Here is a 21,589-nt window from a genome sequence, read left to right as displayed (position 1 = left end):
TATGTATATGATCAAGAGTGGGTGCGCTCTGTTAGTGGCAGGCTGATCAGATTCAATAGCAGGCTGATAAATCAAGACTGAAATTTAATCTGATCAGCCTGCCAGGAATGGAGCTCACCGACGGTAAATGTAAATTTTATCCACGAAACATGAAGTGTCCCTTATAATTATACACATACAGTATTAGCTATGCAAGCTAACAATCAGCATAGATAACAAGCTAGCTAGATAGCTAACAAGACTACCTACCTAACTAGCTAGCTCACAACACTAACCAAGTTAGCTGCGTTGTTCCTTGCATGAGATTGGCTGTGGTCTTTGGTGTGCCACGCAGCCTGGGAGACAGGGTTGCCTGTCAGGCATTGTTCAGGGCTTAAATGCCCCCCGAGCACATTGCAGTCAACACAGCAACAGGGCTTCTTGATGAGGTGCTTATTAAAACATTTATGTGGTAATAATGAGATACATATTTTATTTGTTTATTAATTTGTACTCTCTGGACTTCCTTACATTTGTTCTTGATACCATGTCTTGTTTTGACTAATGTCATGTTTATGCTAATAGGGCAAAACATTTGCTAGCTAGCTGACCAATAACTGTAATGATGAATTTGAGAGACAAGTGATTATTGTGCAATTTTATTTATGTTTTCAATAAATATTGGATACGAAATATAGTTTACATGTTATCAACAATCTAACATGCTGACCGCACTGCTCGCGTTGCGTGCGCTAGCATTGCAAAATAAATGTGCACATACATGTTATTCAGTCATTCATCCAAACTGTTTGTGCGCGTCAACAAGCGTCTGCGTAGCTAGGTGCTAAAATAGAACTTGATTCTATTTTAGATGCATGACGCGCTGCAAGTCCTGCCTCTCCCATCTCCTCATTGGTTTTTCGGAACATATCCCTACATGGGTGATTGAAAAATGAATGAGGTCCACACTCCAGTCCAGTTGGTTACAGTAATGCACCTTAAAGTTGGTTGCCAACTGCCATATAAAATCCACAGAAGAAGAAGAAGAACGAGGAGAGATGACTAGAAACTAACTAGGTTTCCCCTTTTATCTATGAATTAATTGTTGGAGTAGAGAACAAATTTTACAAAGATCCAGCGAAAAAAGGACATTGTATATTTCAGTTAAAATAACAACCCAATGTTTATCTCCCAGGACAAATTAGCTAGCATCAGCAAACTAGCTAGCTAAATGTGAATTAATGTTTCATATGTGTTTTGACCTGTCCCCAAATTAATATAGTTGGTTCAGAGTGCATTTTGATATTTCAACCTGCGTGTCCTGATCGCGTCTGGTGGGGAAGACAATCTCAACATGCGTGTCCTGATCGTGTCTGGTGGGGATGACAAACTCAACATGCGTGTCCTGATCGCGTCTGGTGGGGATAGACAAACTCAACCTGCGTGTCCTGATCGCGTCTGGTGGGGAAGACGAACTCAACCTGCGTGTCCTGATCGCGTCTGGTGGGGATGACAAACTCAACCTGCGTGTCCTGATCGCGTCTGGTGGGGAAGACAAACTCAACCTGCGTGTCCTGATCGCGTCTGGTGGGGAAGACAAACTCAACCTGCGTGTCCTGATCGCGTCTGGTGGGGAAGACAAACTCAACCTGCGTGTCCTGATCGCGTCTGGTGGGGAAGACAAACTCAACATGCGTGTCCTGATCGCGTCTGGTGGGGATGACAAACTCAACCTGCGTGTCCTGATCGCGTCTGGTGGGGATAGACAAACTCAACCTGCGTGTCCTGATCGCGTCTGGTGGGGAAGACGAACTCAACCTGCGTGTCCTGATCGCGTCTGGTGGGGATGACAAACTCAACCTGCGTGTCCTGATCGCGTCTGGTGGGGATAGACAAACTCAACCTGCGTGTCCTGATCGCGTCTGGTGGGGAAGACAAACTCAACCTGCGTGTCCTGATCGCGTCTGGTGGGGAAGACAAACTCAACCTGCGTGTCCTGATCGCGTCTGGTGGGGATGACAAACTCAACCTGCGTGTCCTGATCGCGTCTGGTGGGGAAGACAAACTCAACCTGCGTGTCCTGATCGCGTCTGGTGGGGAAGACAAACTCAACCTGCGTGTCCTGATCGCGTCTGGTGGGGGAAGACAAACTCAACCTGCGTGTCTTGATCGCGTCTGGTGGGGAAGACAAACTCAACCTGCGTGTCCTGATCGCGTCTGGTGGGGGATGACAAACTCAACCTGCGTGTCCTGATCGCGTCTGGTGGGGGAAGACAAACTCAACCTGCGTGTCCTGATCGCGTCTGGTGGGGGATGACAAACTCAACCTGCGTGTCCTGATCGCATCTGGTGGGGAAGACAAACTCAACCTGCGTGTCCTGATCGCGTCTGGTGGGGAAGACAAACTCAACCTGCGTGTCCTGATCGCGTCTGGTGGGGAAGACAAACTCAACCTGCGTGTCTTGATCGCGTCTGGTGGGGAAGACAAACTCAACCTGCGTGTCCTGATCGCGTCTGGTGGGGGATGACAAACTCAACCTGCGTGTCCTGATCGCGTCTGGTGGGGGAAGACAAACTCAACCTGCGTGTCCTGATCGCGTCTGGTGGGGGATGACAAACTCAACCTGCGTGTCCTGATCGCATCTGGTGGGGAAGACAAACTCAACCTGCGTGTCCTGATCGCGTCTGGTGGGGAAGACAAACTCAACCTGCGTGTCCTGATCGCGTCTGGTGGGGAAGACAAACTCAACCTGCATGTCCTGATCGCCTCTGGTGGGGAAGACAAACTCAACCTGCGTGTCCTGATCGCGTCTGGTGGGGAAGACAAACTCAACCTGCGTGTCCTGATCGCGTCTGGTGGGGGATAGACAAACTCAACCTGCGTGTCCTGATCGCGTCTGGTGGGGAAGACAAACTCAACCTGCGTGTCCTGATCGCGTCTGGTGGGGATAGACAAACTCAACCTGCGTGTCCTGATCGCGTCTGGTGGGGATAGACAAACTCAACCTGCGTGTCCTGATCGCCTCTGGTGGGGAAGACAAACTCAACATGCGTGTCCTGATCGCCTCTGGTGGGGAAGACAAACTCAACCTGCATGTCCTGATCGCCTCTGGTGGGGATAGACAAACTCAACATGCGTGTCCTGATCGCGTCTGGTGGGGAAGACAAACTCAACCTGCATGTCCTGATCGCGTCTGGTGGGGATAAACAAACTCAACCTGCGTGTCCTGATCGCCTCTGGTGGGGATAGACAAACTCAACATGCGTGTCCTGATCGCGTCTGGTGGGGAAGACAAACTCAACCTGCGTGTCCTGATCGCGTCTGGTGGGGATAGACAAACTCAACCTGCGTGTCCTGATTGCGTCTGGTGGGGAAGACAAACTCAACCTGCGTGTCCTGATCGCGTCTGGTGGGGGATGACAAACTCAACCTGCGTGTCCTGATCGCGTCTGGTGGGGGAAGACAAACTCAACCTGCGTGTCCTGATCGCGTCTGGTGGGGGATGACAAACTCAACCTGCGTGTCCTGATCGCATCTGGTGGGGAAGACAAACTCAACCTGCGTGTCCTGATCGCGTCTGGTGGGGAAGACAAACTCAACCTGCGTGTCCTGATCGCGTCTGGTGGGGGATAGACAAACTCAACCTGCGTGTCCTGATCGCGTCTGGTGGGGAAGACAAACTCAACCTGCGTGTCCTGATCGCGTCTGGTGGGGATAGACAAACTCAACCTGCGTGTCCTGATCGCGTCTGGTGGGGATAGACAAACTCAACCTGCGTGTCCTGATCGCCTCTGGTGGGGAAGACAAACTCAACATGCGTGTCCTGATCGCCTCTGGTGGGGAAGACAAACTCAACCTGCATGTCCTGATCGCCTCTGGTGGGGATAGACAAACTCAACATGCGTGTCCTGATCGCGTCTGGTGGGGAAGACAAACTCAACCTGCGTGTCCTGATCGCGTCTGGTGGGGATAGACAAACTCAACCTGCGTGTCCTGATCGCCTCTGGTGGGGATAGACAAACTCAACATGCGTGTCCTGATCGCGTCTGGTGGGGAAGACAAACTCAACCTGCGTGTCCTGATCGCGTCTGGTGGGGATAGACAAACTCAACCTGCGTGTCCTGATCGCCTCTGGTGGGGATAGACAAACTCAACATGCGTGTCCTGATCGCCTCTGGTGGGGAAGACAAACTCAACCTGCATGTCCTGATCGCCTCTGGTGGGGATAGACAAACTCAACATGCGTGTCCTGATCGCGTCTGGTGGGGAAGACAAACTCAACCTGCGTGTCCTGATCGCGTCTGGTGGGGATAGACAAACTCAACCTGCGTGTCCTGATCGCCTCTGGTGGGGAAGACAAACTCAACCTGCGTGTCCTGATCGCGTCTGGTGGGGAAGACAAACTCAACCTGCGTGTCCTGATCGCGTCTGGTGGGGATAGACAAACTCAACATGCGTGTCCTGATCGTGTCTGGTGGGGAAGACAAACTCAACCTGCGTGTCCTGATCGCGTCTGGTGGGGATGACAAACTCAACCTGCGTGTCCTGATCGCGTCTGGTGGGGATAGACAAACTCAACCTGCGTGTCCTGATCGCGTCTGGTGGGGATAGACAAACTCAACCTGCGTGTCCTGATCGCCTCTGGTGGGGATAGACAAACTCAACATGCGTGTCCTGATCGCGTCTGGTGGGGATAGACAAACTCAACCTGCGTGTCCTGATCGCCTCTGGTGGGGAAGACAAACTCAACATGCGTGTCCTGATCGCGTCTGGTGGGGAAGACAAACTCAACCTGCGTGTCCTGATCGCGTCTGGTGGGGAAGACAAACTCAACCTGCGTGTCCTGATCGCATCTGGTGGGGAAGACAAACTCAACCTGCGTGTCCTGATCGCGTCTGGTGGGGATGACAAACTCAACCTGCGTGTCCTGATCGCGTCTGGTGGGGAAGACAAACTCAACATGCGTGTCCTGATCGCGTCTGGTGGGGAAGACAAACTCAACCTGCGTGTCCTGATCGCGTCTGGTGGGGATGACAAACTCAACCTGCGTGTCCTGATCGCGTCTGGTGGGGGAAGACAAACTCAACCTGCATGTCCTGATCGCCTCTGGTGGGGAAGACAAACTCAACATGCGTGTCCTGATCGTGTCTGGTGGGGATAGACAAACTCAACATGCGCACGATGGCGCATGCAGACACATGCGTGGAGCCGGTTGTGTCATCATGTAAGTAAATCCTGTTTGTTTTGCCCCATAGTTGCGCATGCATTGTTTTGTTTCTAAACAACCAACCTGTCTATAGGGAGTACATACAGTACCTTCAGAAAGTATTCATACCCCTTAACTTATTATTAGCATAACAAAATATATGGGGGATAATAAAAATTACGAGGCTATATACAAGGAATATCGCTACCGAGTCAGTGTACTGGGTATCAAGTAGTTGGGGTGATTGATCGAGGTAATATGTACTTTAAGGATTGGTTAGGTAATTGATTGAAGTACTATGTACATGTAGGTAGGACATAAAAATCTGAAAGTCCAGGTAGCCGTTTAATTAACTATTCATCAGTCTAATGGCTGTTGGGTAGACTTGGTGCTCCGGTACCTCTTGCCGTGCAGTAACAGAGAGAACATACTGCAGACACTGAATATCCCTCTGAGCATGGTGAAGTTATTAATTACACTTTGGATGGTGTATCAATACACCCCGTCACTACAAAGATACAGACATCCTTCCTAACTCAGTTGCCAGAGAGGAAGGAAACCGCTCAGGGATTTCACCATGAGGCCAATGGTGACTTTAAAGCAGTTACAGAGTTTAATGGCTGTGATTGGAGAAAACTGAAGATGGATCAACAACATTGTAGTTACTCCACGCTTGTACAGAATAAAAATATTCCAAAATATGCATCCTGTTTGCAAAAAGGCAGGCACTAAAGTAATACTGCAAAAAATGTGGCAAAGCAAATTACTTTTTGCCCTGAATACAAAGTGTTATATTTCGTGTAAATCCAATACAACACATTACTGAGTAACACTCTCCATATTGGCTGCATCATGTATATGGGTATGCTTGTAATTGTAATGCTGTAATCTGCGAGTCAGGAAGCAAGTTCAGGGAGTGAATTTTTTTTAGAAATAAATGAAACAAACACGTAACACAAACTGCGCACTGACATGAAACAGGAACAGATACAATGAGGACTGGGGAAGGAACCAAATGGAGTGAGAAATATAGGGCAGGTAATCAAGGAGGTGATGGAGTCCAGGTGAGTGTCATAATGCGCAATTATGCGTTACGATGGTGACAGGTGTGGGCCATGACGAGCAGACTGGTGACCTAGAGACCAGAGAGGGAGCACACGTAACAGTAATTGTTCATTAAGTTTTTCAGGATAAAAAAGAAACGGAATGGAGCTAAGCACAAGCAAAATCCTAGAGGAAAACCTAGTTCAATCTGCTTTCCACCAGACACTGGGAGATGAATTCACCTTTCAGCAGATCCAAATCTACACTGGAGTTTCTTACCAAGAAGACAGAGAATGTTCCAGAGTGACCTAGTTACAGTTTTGACTTAAATCTACTTGAACATCTATGGCAAGACATGACAATGGTTGTTTAGCAATGATCAATGACCAATTTGACAACACATTTTTAAAAGAATAACAGGTAAAAAAGTATTTTCTCAGATGTGTGATTACATATGTATTTTAGATATGTCTCTATTTCATGTTCAATACATTTGCAAACATTTCTAAAATCTTTGTCCCTAAGGGGTATTGTGTGTAGATGGGTGAGAAAATAAATCAATTTAATCAAAATAAGTCTAGGGGTATGAATACCTCCTGAAGGCACTGCATGCACTATATACAGTAGGGAATAGAGTGCCATTTGGGACGCTACTTAACTGAATGATAAGTGGCCATATCTGTAGGTCTTTAGGGGTTGTTGGATGAGATAACAATTGTTCCAGTTCACCAATCAGATTCTTTTCCCCAAAAGTAGTGCACTTTATTGGTAATAGTGTACCATTTGAGATGCAGCCTCAGACCTCTGTCCTGACTTCCCTTCATTTATTAAATGAGTGTAGAAGTCTGGAAGTGATTGTGGGCTTGATTTGCCTGCTTCCCCCACAGGGAGATTTACACAGTTATTTGAGCAATATCTCCCATTCCCTGCATCAGCCAACACACCTGCTCGAGCGCACTGGGACTGTGTGTGTGTGTGTCAGGTGTCAGGGTTAAGCCAGCAGAAGAGCTGCCTGTGTAGATGAAGGGGAACATAGAAAGACTGCAGAGAACACCTTAAGTCTACTGTAATCTCTTTCTCCCTGCCCCACTCCAGCTTACTCCAGACATAACACACACACACACACACACACACACACACACACACACACACACACACACACACACACACACACACACACACACACACACACACACACACACACACACACACACACACACACACACACACACACACACACACACACACAGAGAGATACACAGACACACTGGGGTAGTGTCTGGCCCCATGTTGCTCTTGGACGTCAGACGCTGTGTGCCCAGCGCCTTGCCTTCTCTAAGGCCCCTTCCCCACCAGACTCCTGCTAACTTCATCTGTCCTTATAGAAGCATCCAGTGACTGGGAGGAAATATCTGTCTAGACTTAAGTTAGAGCAGCACTGTTCTTTTCAATCCCGGTCCTGGAGAGCTGCAGGGCATGCAGGCTTTTGTTCCTGCCCAGCACTTACACACCTGATAATGCTAGATTTGGTTTACTCTGTTAGACACGCTCCGGGGGTGAAGTTTGCCCCTAGGTACAGATCTAGGATCAGTTTCCCCTCCCCCTAACCTTAACTATTAGTGGAGAAAACGCAAAACTGACCCAAGATCAGTGTCAAGGGGCAACTTCACCCGACACCATTAGCCACAGTGCTGCCTATCCTTCCTCATGTCTGTGGACTTCAGACATTTTTTGCTCTCTGTTTGTCCGCTAGAAGACAAATAGCCACCTCATAGACATTCCTAGACCCTGAAAGCATGGTCTACACACAGCCGTGTGCAGTGTGTGTGTGTGTGTGCGTGTGCTTGTGGCTCTGCGTGCAGGTCATCTCGATGGGGGAAAGCCATTAATTGGTTGGTTAAGACAGAGACATTCCTACTCTGCCTCGGTGCCTGCTTTTCCTTGGAGCAGGCTGAATGGCCGTAGTGTGGTCTCCAGCTCCCCGTTCACCCTAATGGACGATTAGACTGAAGCTTTTTAACATCCGCTTTTCGTCCCAAATGGCATCCTATTCCCTATGTAGTGTACTACTTTTGACCAGGGCCCATAAGGCTCTGGTCAAAAATAGTGCACTGTGTAGGGAATAGGGTGCCATTTGGGGCATTGCCCCGAACAAATGAGCTGCTACCAGTTTAGACCAATGTTATTCTACCCCCGGGGGTGAGAATGAGAAATGTGGCGAAGTGGAAGTTAACACACACTGGGTGATGGGCTGCAGTTATCGTTTCTAACAAGGTGGAACAGATTTTGTAGCGTGTCCATACGGTGTAGGAAGGGGGAGGGAATGGAGTGTTACGCTGTGGTGGATGTCAGACGAGGCAGGAGTTGGTTTTGACAGAGTGAGGTGAACCGATTAGTGTGTGTGTGTGGGCGGGTGTCAGAGTGTGTGTGTGTGTGTGTGTGTGATGTGTGTGAGAGAGGTTGATTTGCTTGTTTAAGCCTAGAGGGGGTCCTGAGACGGTCGTTGGCTCAATGAGATCTGATCGTTGGCAGGTGAAGCGTGGTTTGGTCTGACAGGTGTGTAGGTGTGTGCGTGTGCGTGTGTGTGTGCGTGCGTGCATGCGTGCGTGTGTGTGTGTGTGTGCGTGTGTGTGTGAGACAGACAGCTATAATTCAGGATGAATTGTCTGTCAGTCCTGATTTGACTCCAGCCACGATCCTCCAGACTCACAAGGTGTAACTCCTGAGCTTCACAAGACACTAGCAAAACACCACTGTTGTTGTAGACGTTTCTGTGTAATGGTGCATTTCTTTGTTACAAAACAGATTTCCCTGAGGGATATTAAGCTATTCTATTATACATGTTTGATATGGTGTATGTTATATAGCTTTCCCGTCACAAATAAATATTTTTATTAACCATTACACTCAAGCCCAAACCATTTCCTTGTAAACCGTTGGTTTCAATTAGTACTAACAATGTTGGTTTGTTATTTTGCATTGCTTTGTAGGAACTGTGAAGGCAAGAATATCCGCTACAGAACGTGCAGTAACATGGTAAGTCTAGTCTACGGTATGTAGCCTCAACAGACTACAACAGAGTCATTTCTAAAGCTTATGAATGTAACACATATAACTTGTTATTAGTCCTATTCCAGCTTATAACTGGTAATATATAGTTATAACTTTTCTATTCCAGCGTATAACTTTGCTGGTAACAGTGAGAAGCACTGGCTCAATATTGTCAGCCGCCACTGTATTTGACAGTCATGTTCAGCACTGTGGGTGACCTCATGGTAAAATCATACGTTCCATCAATGAACAGAAGAAAACAACCTCCATCTCATATCAACTCCAGACTTCAGTCTGTTCTCAGCAGCGGAACCACAGTCGTTCTCACAGCATTTTCATCAAAGATAGACTAGTCTTTACTGTTTCTATTACTCTATTGAAGTGGTTTGTGTCTGGAATGTATTGCAGACTAGCTATGATTTCAATCATGACCAGTGGGATGAGTCCCCAGCATAATATTTAGACCACCGCTCCCGGTGTGAAAGAGAAGGATATAAACAAAGCAAGAGAGAGAGAGAAACACTTCACTTTATGAAGTCCCATCCATGTAGTTCAATGAGAAAGGGAGGGAGGGAGTGTGGTGTGTGTGTGTGTGTGTGTGTGTGTGTGTGTGTGTGTGTGTGTGTGTGTGTGTGTGTGTGTGTGTGTGTGTGTGTGTGTGTGTGTGTGTGTGTGTGTGTGTGTGTGTGTGTGTGTGTGTGTGTGTGTGTGTGTGTGTGTGCGTGCGTGTGTAAAGCAAGGCCTAAGGAGAGACGTAGTAAAGGCTCGCTGTTGGCAAAGAGTTGGGTCTTCCACATGTAAGCTGTTATCTGTTCTGTTCTTTCCCTCTGCCGAGCCATCTTATCATTCTCTATCTTCCTTTTCTCTCCTCCCTTCTTCCCCAGGACTGTCCCGTCGAGTCGGGAGACTTCCGAGCCCAGCAGTGCTCTGCCCACAATGACATCAGGTACCAGGGCATGGTCTACGAGTGGATTCCCGTGCCCTATGAACCCTCGGCTGCGTGCGCCCTGCGGTGCCAGGCGCGGGGGAGGAGCCTAACGGTGGAGCTGGCGCCTAAGGTTCTAGACGGAACACGTTGCCGGGCCGACGCCCTGGATATGTGCATCAGTGGGGTCTGTCAGGTGAGATACTGACTGACTGAGTGATTGTCTGGATGGATATTATAAAGCACTTTTCCAGATGCTCAAAGTCAGGGCCGTGCACAGACCTTTCAGGGGGCATTTTGTTTCTGCAACAAGACAAACTCATCATCACAAATTGTAAGCAAGCTAGTTACAGTGCCTCCTAAAGACATGATTGACATGGGGAAAATAGGATGGGCTATCAGCTGATCATTGATGTTGGTGATTGATGTAAATCTGCTAGTTAGCTAGCTCCATTTCTTTTCCTGATTGTGTGATGGCTCTCTGCCTCTCTCTCTGCTGCCTATCAGCCAACCAGACCCAATATTGATGATGATGTAAGCTAATCAAGTGTTATGCTGCTGTGGAAGTACTGTTGTATTTAAACTAGGTAGACAGACACTCGACCTGTGACCGGATCTCTCAACCGGGCTTGTAATCTCAGTACAGGGCAGACTGGGAAAAGGGGGGGAAATTACACCACCATCCAAAATGACACTTAGGAGACTGGAAGGGCAAAGGGCATGTTCTCTACATAGGTAAGGCCCTATCTGTGCCTGATTAAAGTACGAGGGAAACGTATGTTATTACAATATGATGATATTATAGTAATATCTTGTATAATAAGGATTGGATTTATATAGCATGTGCTCAAAGCCCTTTAGATTGCATGGGGAGGGAAACTCACCTCATCCCCCACCAATGTGTCACCCACCTGGACTGTGCCATGGCAGCCATTGTGGTTCCAGAAAGTTAATCAGCCATGTCAATGACAGATCAGGGAACACGATGTATAATATGACACGATACAATAAAATGGCTCAAGACTGGATCACTGCTTGAAGTATTCGTTTTTTCTTTGTGGGCCACAGTAAAGACTACATGAATATTTCCAAACTATTACAGTGAAAAACAGTCTGAGAACTTCTGATCTTCTGCAACATTTCTCAATAATCGTTGTTCTTGAACAATCGTACAGTATTTCCACTTTGTGAATCCACATGGCAGCTGCTGTAGCAGCGGCTGATCTAAAACCACATGTCAGAAATAGGAAGTTCCTAAAAAATGAGCTTAAACATGGAAAATATTTCTCCTCTCCATGTTGCATGTCAGAAGCTCTGGGTTCTAGTTTTAGGCTAGAAGTTATTGTTTTAGGAACCACAGACTGATGATCAATGTTGCCATGTCCTCTTCGCTGGATAGGTGCTTTATTAAAACGTCTGTCTGAGGCTGTATGACTGGAGGAAGGGGAGAGGAAGAGAGAGACAGATAACTGGAGGTGTGAGGAAGGAGGGAGAGAGAGAAAAAAGAGAGAGGGAGAGGAGGTCTGACAGGAGGAAGGAGAGAGAGAATAGAGAGAGAATAGAAAGAGAAATGGAGGTACAGTGGGAGGAAGGAGCGAGAGAGAGAGAGAGAGAGAGAGATGCAGGAGTTACGACTGGAGGAAGGAGAGAGAGATGCAGGAGGTGCGACAGGAGGAAGGAGCAAGAGAGAGAATAGAGAGGGCAAAAGAGAGAGAGAGATGCAGGAGGTATTACAGGAGGAAGGAGAGAGAGAGACACAGGAGGTACGACAGGAGGAAGGAGAGAGAGAGACACAGGAGGTACGACAGGAGGAAGGAGAGAGAGACACAGAAGGTACGACAGGAGGAAGGAGAGAGAGAGACACAGGAGGTACGACATCAGGAAGGAGAGAGAGACACAGGAGGTACGACAGGAGGAAGGAGAGAGAGAGACATAGAAGGTACGACATCAGGAAGGAGAGAGAGACACAGGAGGTACGACAGGAGGAAGGAGAGAGAGACACAGAAGGTACGACAGGAGGAAGGAGAGAGAGAGACACAGAAGGTAAGACAGGAGGAAGGAGAAAGAGAGAGACACAGGAGGTACGACAGGAGGAAGGAGAGAGAGACACAGGAGGTACGACAGGAGGAAGGAGAGAGAGAGACACAGAAGGTACGACAGGAGGAAGGAGAGAGAGAGAGACACAGGAGGTACGACAGGAGAAAGGAGAGAGAGAGACACATGAGGTACGACAGGAGAAAGGAGAGAGAGACACAGGAGGTACGACAGTAGGAAGGAGAGAGAGACACAGGAGGTACGACAGTAGGAAGGAGAGAGAGAGAGACACAGGAGGTACGACAGGAGAAAGGAGAGAGAGAGACACAGGAGGTACGACAGGAGAAAGGAGAGAGAGACACAGGAGGTACGACAGTAGGAAGGAGAGAGAGACACAGGAGGTACGACAGTAGGAAGGAGAGAGAGAGACACAGGAGGTACGACAGGAGGAAGGAGAGAGAGAGACACAGAAGGTACGACAGGAGGAAGGAGAGAGAGAGACACAGGAGGTACGACAGGAGAAAGGAGAGAGAGAGACACAGGAGGTACGACAGGAGAAAGGAGAGAGAGAGACACAGGAGGTACGACAGGAGAAAGGAGAGAGAGACACAGGAGGTACGACAGGAGGAAGGAGAGAGAGAGACAGAAGGTACGACAGGAGAAAGGAGAGAGAGACACAGGAGGTACGACAGGAGGAAGGAGAGAGAGAGACACAGGAGGTACAACAGGAGAAAGGAGAGAGAGAGACACAGGAGGTACGACAGGAGAAAGGAGAGAGAGACACAGGAGGTACGACAGTAGGAAGGAGAGAGAGACACAGGAGGTACGACAGTAGGAAGGAGAGAGAGACACAGGAGGTACGACAGAAGGAAGGAGAGAGAGACACAGAAGGTACGACAGAAGGAAGGAGAGAGAGACACAGAAGGTACGACAGGAGGAAGGAGAGAGAGAGAGACACAGGAGGTACGACAGGAGAAAGGAGAGAGAAGCTGTCTGAACCTAACAGAGACAGACACTTGTTTCAGAAAGACAGATTCCCCACATCATATGCTGTAGTGCACTAGAACATAGTGCTAGACTAGGGTTGCATCCCAAATGGCACCCTATCCCCTGTATAGTGCACTCCTTTTGACCAGAACCCTATGTGCTCTAGTCAAAAGCACTGCACTATATCATAGGGAATATAGTGCTATTTGGGACCTGTAGCAGTTCTAGGCCAGAGAGGAATGCACACTGTTGTGTGTCTAGCCAAGCGGAAATTCACATATCCACTTCATCCATTAAGGAAGTAGACCCTCTTTATGCAAATCCTTAAAAGTACACTTATACAGTGCCAGGCCATGATAACTTAACAGGGAACGAGGGACATTACTTAGTCCCACAAGGCATTAACTTGTTACTGATACTTCTCTAAGTATCCTGTATATCAGCAAGCTACAGTAAGAAGCTGTTTTCATGGAACCATGACAAAGTGCTTGTTCAACCCAAATAGGACCTTCATGTTATACTACCCATAAACATTCTCAAGTGAAGTGTGTGTGTGTGTGTGTGTGTGTGTGTGTGTGTGTGTGTGTGTGTGTGTGTGTGTGTGTGTGTGTGTGTGTGTGTGTGTGTGTGTGTGTGTGTGTGTGTGTGTGTGTGTGTGTGTGTGTGTGTGTGTGTGTGTGTGTGAGAGAGAGAGAGAGAGAGAGACAAGGAGCTGCGATATCAAGATCTGTCTTTTTCTGACCATGTTCTGTGCTTGAAGTCAAATAGCTCTGCACGGTACTTCATGGCTTCTGCCCTCTAAGTGGTGTGTATATAATGAGTGTTTGTGTTTACTGGGACTGCTGGCCAGGTAAGTCATATTTGGTTTGTTATGCTGGCTGCTATTCCCACAGCGTCTGGAGCACAAACTCTGCTCTTCACCATTTCAAGACAAATATGCAGTCTAAATACAACATTACATATACAGACATCAGTGTCGGATACCATGTAAAACATGTGAGTTTGGTTCCCCAAACCCCACACCTCATCCTCTAAACCAGAGGGTGAGGAAACATAACCCATTTTCAATGTGGCCCTCCGGACCTTGGTGAACACCGAATAGCCCTCGGGGCAAAATGAGCTTGACACACCTGCTCTAAACCAATGTCTCCCAAGCCGTTCCTCATAGACCCCCAACAGTTCCACGTGATCCCACTACTTAAAGGTTTGACGATTAGCTGACTAGTTGAATCAGGTGTGCTGGTGCTGGATTAGCACCAATATGCTGGTGGCTGTGGTCCATGAGGAACCCATGACGTGAACATTGGCATTATGTCTTATGTTTTTTTATTTATTTATTTTTTATTTTACTGTTATTTTACCAGGTAAGTTGACTGAGAACACGTTCTCATTTGCAGCAACGACCTGGGGAATAGTTACAGGGGAGAGGAGGGGGATGAATGAGCCAATTGTAAACTGGGGATTATTAGGTGACCGTGATGGTTGAGGGCCAGATTGGGAATTTAGCCAGGACACCGGGGTTAACACCCCTACTCTTACGATAAGTGCCATGGGATCTTTAATGACCTCAGAGAGTCAGGACACCCGTTTAACGTCCCATCCGAAAGACGGCACCCTACACAGAGCAGTGTCCCCAATCACTGCCCTGGGGCATTGGGATCTTTGTTTAGACCAGAGGAAAGAGTGCCTCCTACTGGCCCTCCAACACCACTTCCAGCAGCACCTGGTCTCCCATCCAGGGACTGACCAGGACCAACCCTGCTTAGCTTCAGAAGCAAGCCAGCAGTGGTATGCAGGGTGGTATGCTAGATGGTGATGGTACATTCCTGTACTGGGCTAACAGCAGTGACAGATCAAGACATACTGTACATTACATAGCCAGTATCACCCTTAAACATTTACTCTATGCTATTACTGTATTATCAAAAAGAGAGAACGCTTTGAGTTAGTGATCCTTAGAAAAGGGATTTATAAATGAAATGTGATTGATGGAGCTCATGTAGATGGTTCTTTCCTCTTCTGGGCTGAACACGGACACAGATCACAATTCACACAGCCAGTAAGACAGGAAAGCAAGTTAACACATTTGTATGTGTTTTTTATAAATAGACAGCACTTTGAGTTTCTGGTTTGGCAGCATTTCCTGTATAGATGTCAGATCACTGTACTGGGCTAACAACAAGATGTATTAACACATACAGGATCCAGACAGACTGGTTACTGTATAGAACACATACAGGATCCAGCCAGACTGGTTACTGTAATGAACACGATGGGAGACAGACAGACTGGTTACTGTAATGAACACGATGGGAGACAGACAGACTGGTTACTGTAATGAACACGATGGGAGACAGACAGACTGGTTACTGTAATGAACACGATGGGAGACAGACAGACTGGTTACTGTAATGAACACGATGGGAGACAGACAGACTGGTTACTGTAATGAACACGATGGGAGACAGACAGACTGGTTACTGTAATGAACACGATGGGAGACAGACTGGTTACTGTAATGAACACGATGGGAGACAGACAGACTGGTTACTGTAATGAACACGATGGGAGACAGACAGACTGGTTACTGTAATGAACACGATGGGAGACAGACAGACTGGTTACTGTAATGAACACGATGGGAGACAGACAGACTGGTTACTGTAATGAACACGATGGGAGACAGACAGACTGGTTACTGTAATGAACACAATGGGAGACAGCCAGACTGGTTACTGTAATGAACACGATGGGAGACAGACAGACTGGTTACTGTAATGAACACGATGGGAGACAGGCAGACTGGTTACTGTAATGAACACGATGGGAGACAGACAGACTGGTTACTGTAATGAACACGATGGGAGACAGACTGGTTACTGTAATGAACACGATGGGAGACAGACAGACTGGTTACTGTAATGAACACGATGGGAGACAGACAGACTGGTTACTGTAATGAACACGATGGGAGACAGACAGACTGGTTACTGTAATGAACACGATGGGAGACAGACAGACTGGTTACTGTAATGAACACGATGGGAGACAGACAGACTGGTTACTGTAATGAACACGATGGGAGACAGCCAGACTGGTTACTGTAATGAACACGATGGGAGACAGACAGACTGGTTACTGTAATGAACACGATGGGAGACAGGCAGACTGGTTACTGTAATGAACACGATGGGAGACAGACAGACTGGTTACTGTAATGAACACGATGGGATCCAGACAGACTGGTTACTGTAATGAACACGATGGGAGACAGGCAGACTGGTTACTGTAATGAACACGATGGGAGACAGACAGACTGGTTACTGTAATGAACACGATGGGAGACAGACAGACTGGTTACTGTAATGAACACGATGGGAGACAGACAGACTGGTTACTGTAATGAACACGATGGGAGACAGACAGACTGATTACTGTAATGAACACAATGGGAGACAGACAGACTGGTTACTGTAATGAACACGATGGGAGACAGACAGACTGGTTACTGTAATGCACACGATGGGAGACAGGCAGACTGGTTACTGTAATGAACACGATGGGAGACAGGCAGACTGGTTACTGTAATGAACACGATGGGAGACAGACAGTCTGGTTACTGTAATGAACACGATGGGAGACAGACAGACTGGTTACTGTAATGAACACGATGGGAGACAGACAGACTGGTTACTGTAATGAACACAATGGGAGACAGACAGACTGGTTACTGTAATGAACACGATGGGAGACAGACAGACTGGTTACTGTAATGAACACGATGGGAGACAGACATACTGGTTACTGTAATGAACACGATGGGAGACAGACAGACTGGTTACTGTAATGAACACGATGGGAGACAGACAGACTGGTTACTGTAATGAACACGATGGGAGACAGACAGACTGGTTACTGTAATGTACACGATGGGAGACAGACAGACTGGTTACTGTAATGAACACGATGGGAGACAGACAGACTGGTTACTGTAATGAACACGATGGGAGACAGACAGACTGGTTACTGTAATGAACACGATGGGAGACAGGCAGACTGGTTACTGTAATGAACACGATGGGAGACAGACAGTCTGGTTACTGTAATGAACACGATGGGAGACAGACAGACTGGTTACTGTAATGAACACGATGGGAGACAGACAGACTGGTTACTGTAATGAACACGATGGGAGACAGACAGACTGGTTACTGTAATGAACACGATGGGAGACAGACAGACTGGTTACTGTAATGTACACGATGGGAGACAGACATACTGGTTACTGTAATGAACACGATGGGAGACAGACAGACTGGTTACTGTAATGAACACGATGGGAGACAGACAGACTGGTTACTGTAATGAACACGATGGGAGACAGACAGACTGGTTACTGTAATGTACACGATGGGAGACAGACAGACTGGTTACTGTAATGAACACGATGGGAGACAGACAGACTGGTTACTGTAATGAACACGATGGGAGACAGACAGACTGGTTACTGTAATGAACACGATGGGAGACAGACAGACTGGTTACTGTAATGAACACGATGGGAGACAGACAGACTGGTTACTGTAATGAACACGATGGGAGACAGACAGACTGGTTACTGTAATGAACACGATGGGAGACAGACAGACTGGTTACTGTAATGAACACGATGGGAGACAGACAGACTGGTTACTGTAATGAACACGATGGGAGACAGACAGACTGGTTACTGTAATGTACACGATGGGAGACAGACAGACTGGTTACTGTAATGAACACGATGGGAGACAGACAGACTGGTTACTGTAATGAACACGATGGGAGACAGGCAGACTGGTTACTGTAATGAACACGATGGGAGACAGACAGACTGGTTACTGTAATGAACACGATGGGAGACAGCCAGACTGGTTACTGTAATGAACACGATGGGAGACAGACAGACTGGTTACTGTAATGAACACGATGTGAGACAGACAGACTGGTTACTGTAATGAACACGATGGGAGACAGACAGACTGGTTACTGTAATGAACACGATGGGAGACAGACAGCAGGGTGCAGCAGGTGTTTATTGTAAAGGACCACAGGAGGAGGCAGGTAGCTGGGTCCAGGGGCAGGCAGAAGGTCATACACAGGGAGTCCAAAAAGGCAATAGGCAGGGAAAAGGCTAGTAACGTCATCCGGGAGATCAGGCAATAGGTTGGTAACAGGAAATCCGATAGGCTAAAGGCGTCATTAGTGAGGCAGGTAAAAACTATCATACATGACAGGGTTAAATTACAGGAAAACCCAGCGCTCCGAAAAGAAGTGTGTCATTAAACAAACAATACCTCACAATGATGGGGTGCAAAGAACTGAACTAAATAGTCTGTGATAATGACATACAGGTGAACAGGTGATCAGAATTCAGGTGATTGGGATCTGGAGAGTGAGCTGCGTTCAGGGGATCTATGTGTTTGAGAGTGTGAGCTAGAAAGTGGAATGGAAAGTGAGCTGCGTTCAGGTGATCTACGTGTTTGAGAGTGTGAGCTAGAAAGTGGAATGGAAAGTGAGCTGCGTTCAGGTGATCTACGTGTTTGAGAGTGTGAGCTAGAAAGTGGAATGGAAAGTGAGCTGCGTTCAGGTGATCTACGTGTTTGAGAGTGTGAGCTAGAAAGTGGAATGGAAAGTGAGCTGCGTTCAGGTGATCTACGTGTTTGAGAGTGTGAGCTAGAAAGTGGAATGGAAAGTGAGCTGCGTTCAGGTGATCTACGTGTTTGAGAGTGTGAGCTAGAAAGTGGAATGGAAAGTGAGCTGCGTTCAGGGGATCTACATGTTTGAGAGTGTGAGCTAGAAAGTGGAATGGAAAGTGAGCTGCGTTCAGGTGATCTACGTGTTTGAGAGTGTGAGCTAGAAAGTGGAATGGAAAGTGAGCTGCGTTCAGGTGATCTACGTGTTTGAGAGTGTGAGCTAGAAAGTGGAATGGAAAGTGAGCTGCGTTCAGGTGATCTACGTGTTTGAGAGTGTGAGCTAGAAAGTGGAATGGAAAGTGAGCTGCGTTCAGGTGATCTACGTGTTTGAGAGTGTGAGTTGGAAGCAGACAGTTACCAAGTAAGCCAGGAAGGTAATAGTTAACTAACACATTCACTTTATTTCATTATTTTAGCACTCCTTGGGACTTGGGAGCATTTTTCATGTAGATGATACATTCTTAATTCATTGATTTATTGACTGAGTTTAATTGACAGTTGAAAATGAATATAAAGCCGCTTCAGTAGGAAACAACATTACATACATTAAAATAAAGGATGAAGCATAAACACAATGAAACCTCCTGGGTTAACAACGCTGACAGATGAGTACCTACCTTCAGCAGACAGCGGCCGGTTCGCTGCCTTGGCATCATAGCTTACACATAATATGATTCTATTATGATTCATTTATACTAGCGATTGCCATTTCAGATTATAAGGGGCTATTATTATTATTTTTGCTTTGCATATCACTTCTTTAAAACAGATGTCTGGCATGGCCACATACTGCTTCTTTTGGAAACTTTGAGGATCTTTGAAGAACGGGCTAAACTGATTATTTGTTCCTCAAAAAATATGAATAGATTGTTCAGAACAAAAAAGAAACTAACAAAAAACAGGACAAAAGCAATAACAACAACGGGACCATTTCTTTCCTCATGGAAAGTATAATGATAATACTGTTCATTCTGCACAACAACCCCGATCCTAGGTTTCTGGACCTCGGTCGTTGAACAATTGTTATGCAATGATGTTCAGACAGCAACCTCTGCGTTTAAACACTCTCTCAGTAAATGTCTACCACTTTGGCTGTCGCAACGATCCATAAAGGTTGAAATGCAATAGAAAGAGACAGGTGGAGATTGAGCTCTCGCAGACCTAATGGAATAGAAACACAGACTGTATAATCCAGACCTAATGGAATAGAAACACAGACTGAATAATCCAGACCTAATGGAATAGAGACACAGACTGTATAATCCAGACCTAATGGAATAGAAACACAGACTGAATAATCCAGACCTAATGGAATAGAAACGCAGACTGAATAATCCAGACCTAATGGAATAGAAACACAGACTGTATAATCCAGACCTAATGGAATAGAAACACAGACTGTATAATCCAGACCTAATGGAATAGAAACACAGACTGTATAATCCAGACCTAATGGAATAGAAACACAGACTTTATAATCCAGACCTAATGGAATAGAAACACAGACTGTATAATCCAGACCTAATGGAATAGAAACACAGACTGTATAATCCAGACCTAATGGAATAGAAACACAGACTGTATAATCCAGACCTAATGGAATAGAAACACAGACTGTATAATCCAGACCTAATGGAATAGAAACACAGACTGTATAATCCAGACCTAATGGAATAGAAACACAGACTTTATAATCCAGACCTAATGGAAAAGAAACACAGACTGTATAATCCAGACCTAATGGAATAGAAACACATACTGTATAATCCAGACCTAATGGAATAGAAACACAGACTGAATAATCCAGACCTAATGGAATAGAAACACAGACTGTATAATCCAGACCTAATGGAATAGAAACACAGACTGAATAATCCAGACCTAATGGAATAGAAACACAGACTGAATAATCCAGACCTAATGGAATAGAAACGCAGACTGAATAATCCAGACCTAATGGAATAGAAACACAGACTGTATAATCCAGACCTAATGGAATAGAAACACAGACTGTATAATCCAGACCTAATGGAATAGAAACACAGACTGTATAATCCAGACCTAATGGAATAGAAACACAGACTTTATAATCCAGACCTAATGGAATAGAAACACAGACAGTATAATCCAGACCTAATGGAATAGAAACACAGACTGTATAATCCAGACCTAATGGAATAGAAACACAGACTGTATAATCCAGACCTAATGGAATAGAAACACAGACTGTATAATCCAGACCTAATGGAATAGAAACACAGACTGTATAATCCAGACCTAATGGAATAGAAACACAGACTTTATAATCCAGACCTAATGGAAAAGAAACACAGACTGTATAATCCAGACCTAATGGAATAGAAACACATACTGTATAATCCAGACCTAATGGAATAGAAACACAGACTGAATAATCCAGACCTAATGGAATAGAAACACAGACTGTATAATCCAGACCTAATGGAATAGAAACACAGACTGAATAATCCAGACCTAATGGAATAGAAACACTGACTGTATAATCCAGACCTAATGGAATAGAAACACAGACTGTATAATCCAGACCTAATGGAATAGAAACACAGACTGTATAATCCAGACCTAATGGAATAGAAACACAGACTGTATAA

At 46.2% G+C, this 21,589-nt stretch overlaps 1 protein-coding gene across 2 annotated transcripts in view; it reads left to right on the top strand.

Moving 5' to 3' along the window:
* The window catches only part of adamtsl3 (ADAMTS-like 3), a 236,604-nt gene that overhangs the window by 103,565 nt on the left and 111,450 nt on the right, over positions 1 to 21,589 (top strand). For both annotated transcript variants that reach the window (XM_071400865.1, XM_071400866.1), the window contains exons 5-6: positions 9,221 to 9,266; positions 10,166 to 10,402. In XM_071400865.1, the coding sequence (XP_071256966.1) occupies positions 9,221 to 9,266; positions 10,166 to 10,402 (283 nt within the window). The remainder of the gene's footprint in view (positions 1 to 9,220; positions 9,267 to 10,165; positions 10,403 to 21,589) is intronic.

Source organism: Salvelinus alpinus, chromosome 5 (assembly GCF_045679555.1).
Source record: "Salvelinus alpinus chromosome 5, SLU_Salpinus.1, whole genome shotgun sequence".
Taxonomy (NCBI): Eukaryota; Metazoa; Chordata; class Actinopteri; order Salmoniformes; family Salmonidae; genus Salvelinus; species Salvelinus alpinus.
The sequence above is the reverse complement of the archived record's forward strand: the minus strand, read 5'-3'. Positions and strand labels throughout refer to the sequence as shown.